At 39.6% G+C, this 7,452-nt stretch overlaps 1 protein-coding gene across 1 annotated transcript; it reads left to right on the forward strand.

Annotated features, from left to right (window-relative positions):
- Positions 1–6,163: 6,163 nt before the first annotated feature.
- Positions 6,164–7,111, forward strand: LOC111159535 (olfactory receptor 56A3-like). Its single transcript, XM_022522061.1, has one exon. The coding sequence runs from the start codon at positions 6,164–6,166 to the stop codon at positions 7,109–7,111; it is 948 nt and encodes a 315-aa protein (XP_022377769.1).
- Positions 7,112–7,452: the final 341 nt, after the last annotated feature.

A 7,452-nucleotide genomic window follows, 5' to 3' on the forward strand; every position in this document is an offset into this window, starting at 1 on the left:
CATATGAAAATTGTCTCTCTCTGCTAGACTTATTTCACTCAGCATAATCTCTTCCAGTCCCATCCATGTTGATACAAAAGTTGGGTATTTCTGATGGAGGCATAATACTCCATAGTGCATTCCTGGAAAACTATAAACTTCCAAAATTGAACCAGGAAGAAATTTACAACCTGAATAGACTGATATCTAGTAACAAGATTGAAGCAGTGATTAAAAACCTCCCCAAAAAACAAGAGCCCAGTATCTGATGGATTCCCTGGGGAATTCTACCAAATTTTCAAAGAAGAAATAACACCTATTCTCCTGAAGATGTTCCAAAAAATTGAAGCAGAAGGAAAACTTCCAGACTCTTTCTATGAAGCCAGCATTACCTTGATCCCCAAACCAGGCAAAGACCCTACCAAAAAGGAGAATTTCAGACCAATATCATTGATGAATATGGATGCTAAGATTCTCAACAAGATCCTAGCAAATAGGATCCAACAGTACATTAAAAAGATTATCCACCATGACCAGGTGGGATTCATCCCTGGGTTACAAGGATGGTTCAACATTCGCAAATCAATCAATGTGATAGAACAAATCAATAAGAGAAGAGAGAAGAACCACATGGTCCTCTCAATTGATGCAGAAAAAGCATTTGACAATATCCAGCATCCGTTCCTGATTTAAACACTTCAGAGTATAGGGTGAGAGGGAACATTCCTCAACTTCATAAAATCTATCTATGAAAAACCCACAGAAAATATCATCCTCAATGGGAAAAAGCTCACGGCCTTCCTGTTGAGATCAGGAACATGACAAGGATGCCCACTCTCACCACTCTTGTTCAACATAGTATTAAAAGTCCTAGCAACAGCAATCAGACAACAAAGAGAAATAAAAGATATCCAAATTGGCAATGAAGAAGTCAAACTCTCTCTCTTCACAGATGACTTGATACTTTATATGGAAAACCCAAAAGACTCCACCCCCAAACTACTAGAGTTTTTATTTTTTTAAAGAAAAAAGAAATAGGAATGATGTTGAGATGCGGAGAAGACAGAAATATAAAAATAGAGCAAAAGAAACTGATGCTGATGGCACAGCACTGGGATCAGTTAATGGTACTGTAATAGCATTATATGGTGATAGATGGTAGCTACACTTGTGAGCATAGCATAACTATATACACTATTGAATCACCATGTTGCATACCTGAAACTAATGCAACATTGTGTGTCGACTATAATCAATTTTTTAAAATAATGAAAAATAAAGAAAGAAAATAAAAAGAAATGGATGATGCTTGCTCCCATAATTTGAGACATGTGACTAATTCACACGAAGCTCAAAATGAAAATGAAAAATAAACAAATTGTGTTTTGCAGTTTACAGTTGTATATATATCCCATTTGAAAAATCTTTCATTATAGCAAAAATCACTATATGATCTTCTCTTTGAAAAACAAATTGCATTTTCTCAGGATTATTTTTTTCAAGTTCTTCTAGCATTATTATCATTATGATGCCATCATAAAAGTGATGATAACATCAATCCATTTGATAGCATCATTTGGGAGGTACTTATATAACAATTGTGTGCTGGAAGCCATGAAAACTTGTGAGTGAGCTTGCTGGACCCACTGAAGGCACCACTATACATGTGCAAAGGAGTGTGAACATGGGTGGATAGATGTAACACCCCTACACCCAGGAGATTAACTGACTACAGAACACACAGTCAGAAGCACCTAGGTAACTCAGTCAGTTCAGCTTATGCTGAACTGCTGAACTTCTGCTGAAATCATAATCCCAGGGTCCTGGGATTGAGTCCCATGTTGGGTTCCCTGCTCAGTGGGGAGCCTGCTTCTCCCTCTCCCTCTGCCATTCCCCCACTCCCCACTCCTCCGCCTTGCTTGTCCTCTCTGGCATTCTCTCTGTCAAATAAAAAAGTAAAAATATTAAAAAAAAAAAAAAACCACAGTCAGTGTAGGGCTGGATTACAAGAGGTCCTAGCTTTTAGAGAGAAAGAAAATCATTTTTTTTTCTCCTACCTGCTTGCTTGTCTGTCACAAGAAGGCCTTTGAGGTACAAGGATGTAGGAATGGAGAATTCCCAGGGGGCAAAGTCTCTGAGGCTCTAGAGTTATAACTACACCAGATGCTTCAGGAACAAACCAGAACTCCAATATTGGTGGGGCCAGCCCCCCTGCACACATCCTCTGTAGGTGAGTCTGAATAAAGAGTGCCTGAGGGGCAGTTATGCTAAGATTAGCTAGAACATAGGGGAGACCTTCCTCTTCCATCCAGATCTGTACTCTGACCATTCCTGAGTCAGTATGGCTGAAGTATTCTGAAAATGGGGTAGTAGAGACTGCATCCTGTCTCAGGTCAGGAAGCAAATGTAAGAACCTATGTTCTGGGACCTTCCCTTTTGCCCTTCTTTTGCCTTTTCTGATCTTTTGCTGGGTGGTGCCAGAGATGCAGAGAAGCAGGAATTTGTCTGTAGGAGATTAATGGGGGTGGGGGTGGGGAGCCTGGAAAGTACATCTTGTGGAGCTTAGTTTAGATGATTTGGAGTTTTCTTTCTTTTTCCTTCCTTCCTTCCTTCCTCCCTTCCTTCCTTCTTTCTTTCTTTCTTTTCTTTTTTTAATATTTTATTTATTTATTTGAGAGAGAGTGAGCACAAGTTGGGGAGCCACAGAGGGAGGAGAAGTGGACTCTGGCTGAGTGGTGAGACAGAGGTTGGGCTCAATCCCAGGACCATGAGATCACAACCTGAGCTGAAGTCAGTTGCTTAGGAGACACTCAGGCATCCCTAGATGATCTGGAGTTTTCATATGTACATATTAAAATTTCCAGGCTTTAGGGGAAAGAATCTGCACACAAATGCTTGGGTTATGAGGGAAGAATTAAATTTAATCTAAGTAACATTAGAGGTTGAAAACAGAGCTGACAATTGGGTCACTGGAATTCAGAAAGTAGTTCCTCAGCTTAAGCTCCATGTAAAGAATTTCTAAAAGCTATGCCATAAAAACAGAAAATTATGCCCAGAAGATCACTGAGGTACCGATTACTGGTTGTACTCAATAATGTCCTAAATAATATTTAAGAGAGCTCTCTCAAGTTCTCTCTGAGTTTTTGGAGTTAAGTAGTTCCTACGATAATAATAATCATTATCCTCATCATGATCAATAAGGAACACAACCAAAAGGAAACAGGAAGAAAATTATACTCTAAACATTGGAAACAGGGGTCAGAGTTATAAGTACAAGAAAAAGGGAGTTTCCATATTTCTGGAAAACTGTCCAGGAATTGTAGGTACATGAAGGATTATGAGAGAGAGAAACCTAAAGCATATAAAACAAAATGCTAGATAGGATATGCATTTCCACATCACTGTGGCGACACAGGACAAAGGTGTATTCATATATTCAGTGATTTGGTACTTTGGTTTCTTCCACATCTGAACCCTATTAATTAAACTGTGGAAATACACATAGTATCACTGAATCTCAATTTGCCCATTTTTTATTTTTATTTTTTAAGATTTTATTTATTTATTTGACAGAGAGGGACACAGCAAGAGAAGGAACACAAGTAGGGGGAGTAGAAGAGGGAGAAGCAGGCATCCTGCTGAGCAGGGAGCCTGATGTGGGGCTTGATCCAAGAACCCTGGGATCATGACCTGAGCCAAAGGCAGAAGCTTAATGACTGAGCCACCTGGGTGCCCCTTAATTTGCCCATTTCAAAAGATAAATTGTTTAAAGGGTTGACTTACCCTACCTATGACAGAATGTTACATGTCACAAATGAAATAATATGTTTAAAATTCATCCAAAATTGCCAAAGTCACTACTCATGTATTCTATTAGCAAGAGAACATCTTGGTCATCTGAAGGTCATCTAAATCTCTTTTACATATCCAATGGGAGCCATGCCTGGAAGACACCAGCTGCACAAACACTTTCCTGGGGAAGCAGAGGATCAGGAGTGAAGAGAGGAGCCCTGGAAGGAAATACCAGTCCTCCCTCCTCTGAGAGTAAGCCCCAGACACTAGCAGGATCTCTATCCTGGGGAGAATCTAACAGGAGCCAGCTGAGCAGGACTGAAACAGTAGTTGGGGAATAGAAAATCATAACTAAAATATACTATTTGAAACAAAAATACTATTTGAACCTCTCCAAGGGGAAAAAAAGTGTTCCCAAAGGTATAAAATATCATTCAGATCTGGGTTCATGGTTTTAATAAAATCCCCTTTCTTGCCACCCTACCCCCACTCCAATACTATTTATTCTCCATCAAATTCTGTAGTCAAAACAATTCATTATATCATGGGTGAGGTTTGTTTTCTTTTTATAAGACTGATGGGGCACACACATTATCATACAATTATTCATGAGATCCAGAGAGTCCTAGAAATTGCTCCAACACACTGTAGAAGTAGTAAGATCAGTGTGATACAGTATGGGTGGACAAAATTGGGAGATATAAATTCCCTTGTTGGTGATGTGATATTATAACATATCTCATTGGATGCCAAATAATTCAATGGGACAAAGCCCTAGAATATTTGAGTACAATTAAATTTCCCAAACTAATATGAAATTTATGTTATATAGTGAATCCAAAGAGTGAAAGAGAGGGAAGTACTTAAACTCTTAATGAAAAAGTGTTTCTATACCCAGAAAATAACATTGAAACAGAGGCCTTGGTGCAATGCCTACACAGATTTAGCTACAATGGACTGCATGATTTGAAGGACCCCAGAAAGACCTGACCCTTACCTTTGGACAACCTACATCCATCTTTCAACTTTCTTTCATAATTCAGGGGGACGAGAACCTTAGAATCCTTCATCCTTCATGTAAAGGAGAGGACCAATTCACTTCATTTGCAATTCCTTTTCACCAGCCAAAGTCCCACATCAGAGTGACTCAGCCAACCCTACACTCTCCTCATAGTTTGTGCAAGACCCTTGCATATGTTCTTACTATTACTCATTGTCCCCTGAGTGGTTTTACTTTTACCTCATGAGAGGAAGGACAGTTTCTTTGTCAATGTTACCTAACAGAATGCCAGGGGAGGAGGTTAAGTGATAAGAGAACCTGGCAACATTAAACTGTGTCTGGTAGCAAGGGAATGTGTACCTGGATTATTGTATTGAAGATGGAAAAATAAAATAGAAAAGGGATGTGAAAACTGTAAGTCTTCATCAACCTCACACTATTACAAGCAGAACAATCAAATTTTCACTTTGTCTAATGGCAGGTATGGCTCTCACATTGATATGTGATATTGCTCCTTCTCCTCTTAAGGTTATATCTTCTCAAAGTTAAGAATCTTAGAAATATGAAGATGTAGAGAGGGAGGAAGTTGGGTTATTTGGCAGGATCCACACCTCCATCATTAAATGACTGCTTAGAGATCATGGAGACTAACTTTATTACCAGGGTATCATCTTTTAGGTCTATAATTAAGGCAAACTACAGCCAGAAACTCAGAATGGGTGTGGCATGGAGATCTAGGGACATGGATTTGAGTCCCTATTTGTGCCAGGCTATGTTACTTATCTGGGCATATTGCTATAGCTAAATTGTCATATGGTAGTCTATGTCATCATTAAAAAACAAAAACAAAAACAAAAATGAATAAACTTACACTTACAAACTTGGGGACAAAACTGTCAGAAAGTAGTTTACTAAGTAATTCCTTCTCTTCTCTTTAGTTTCTGTTGAGAAATAAGAATTCTATTAAACACTTCTATTAAAAATAAACCTTGAAGAAATTAAACCTGTATAAACAGACTGTATTTCCCCAGTACTTTATACTGCTTAAAGTGATAGGAATGTCCTAGAACCATGCCACAAAGAATACACAGATGAATTCACATGGCTCTGGATGACCTGCTAGGACTCATGGGTTTCACCCAAGTGAAGCAAATTCTTCTAAATTCATGTGCCTTGAGTCAGTAGCTAATTTTTTTAATATTTTCATTTTTTAAAAAATAAACATGTATTATTAGCTCCAGGGGTATAGGTCTGTGAATCGCCAGGTTTACACACTTCACAGCACTCACCATAGCATATACCCTCCCGAGTGTCCATAACCTCATCAGTACCTAATTTTTACCTTAATTTTACAGATCACTAAAAGAAAACTATTGAAATATATGACAAAAGATGATAGCACACCCAAACAGCACCATCTCCACTGAGGTTTCAGACTTCCTCCTGAATTGTTTGGTCAGGTCCCCCAGCTGGAACTTCTGGTTGTCCCTGTTCCTTGGCTTCCTCTTCCTCCTGGCCATGGGGGCCAATGGTGTTCTCCTGGTCACCATCCGGCTGGATGTCTCTCTGCATGAGCCCATGTACTACCTACTCAGCATTCTCTCCCTATTGGACATTGTGGTCTGCCTCACTGTTATCCCCAAGGTCCTGGCCATCTTTTGGTTTGACCTCAAGTCCATCAGTTTCTATGCCTGCTTCCTCCAGATGTACATCATGAATTGCTTCCTTGCCATGGAGTCTTGCACTTTCATGGTCATGGCCTATGACTGCTATGTGGCCATTTGCCACCCACTGAGGTACCCATCTGTAATCACTGACCAATTTGTAGCCAAGGCTTCTGTTTTTATTTTGGCCAGAAATGGTATTTTAACAGTGCCTATCCCCATTCTATCATCCCGACTCAATTACTGTGGGAGAAATGTCATTGAGAACTGTATCTGTGCCAGTATGTCGGTCTCCAAGCTCTCCTGTGATGATATCACCATTAATCGCTTCTACCAGTTTGCTGTAGGCTGGACACTGCTAGGATCTGATCTCATCCTCATCTTCCTCTCCTACAGCCTCATCCTTCGAGCTGTGCTGAAACTCAAGGCAGAGGGTGCTGTGGCCAAGGCCCTAAGCACATGTGGTTCCCACTTCATTCTTATCCTTTTCTTCAGCACCATCCTTCTGGTCTTTGTGCTCACTCTTGTGGTGAAGAAGAAGGTCTCCCCTGATGTGCCAGTCTTGCTCAATGTTCTCCACCATGTCATCTTCTCAGCCCTCAACCCCATTGTTTATGGAGTGCGCACCCAGGAGATCAAGCAAGGAATACAGAGGTTACTAAAGAAAGTGTGGTAGTAAGGACAACTGGATCTCTGCATTCATACTATAGGATGAATTTTGAGTCAATAATGTGTGAATGGGCTGAAATTCTTATCTATGAGTTGTAATTCAACCTGGGTAACTTGGATATTGTGTCTTCTTTAATAAAACTTAAGATTCATTGTAGTCCCCTTTCCTCTAACTTCTTCTTTAACAATATGCTTGACCCCTTTTGCTTTTTCCTCATACACAATATCCTATTTTTACAAAAAGCTGGGGTTCCTTGGGGTAAGTTTTACAGTGAAATAATTATGTTCCTGAATATACAGCTGTTAATAGGTCATGCATTTACATTCTTATATACACAACTATGGATA

Source organism: Enhydra lutris, unplaced genomic scaffold (genome assembly GCF_002288905.1).
Source record: "Enhydra lutris kenyoni isolate GAN:26980312 unplaced genomic scaffold, ASM228890v2 scaffoldscaffold68, whole genome shotgun sequence".
Lineage (NCBI taxonomy): Eukaryota > Metazoa > Chordata > Mammalia > Carnivora > Mustelidae > Enhydra > Enhydra lutris.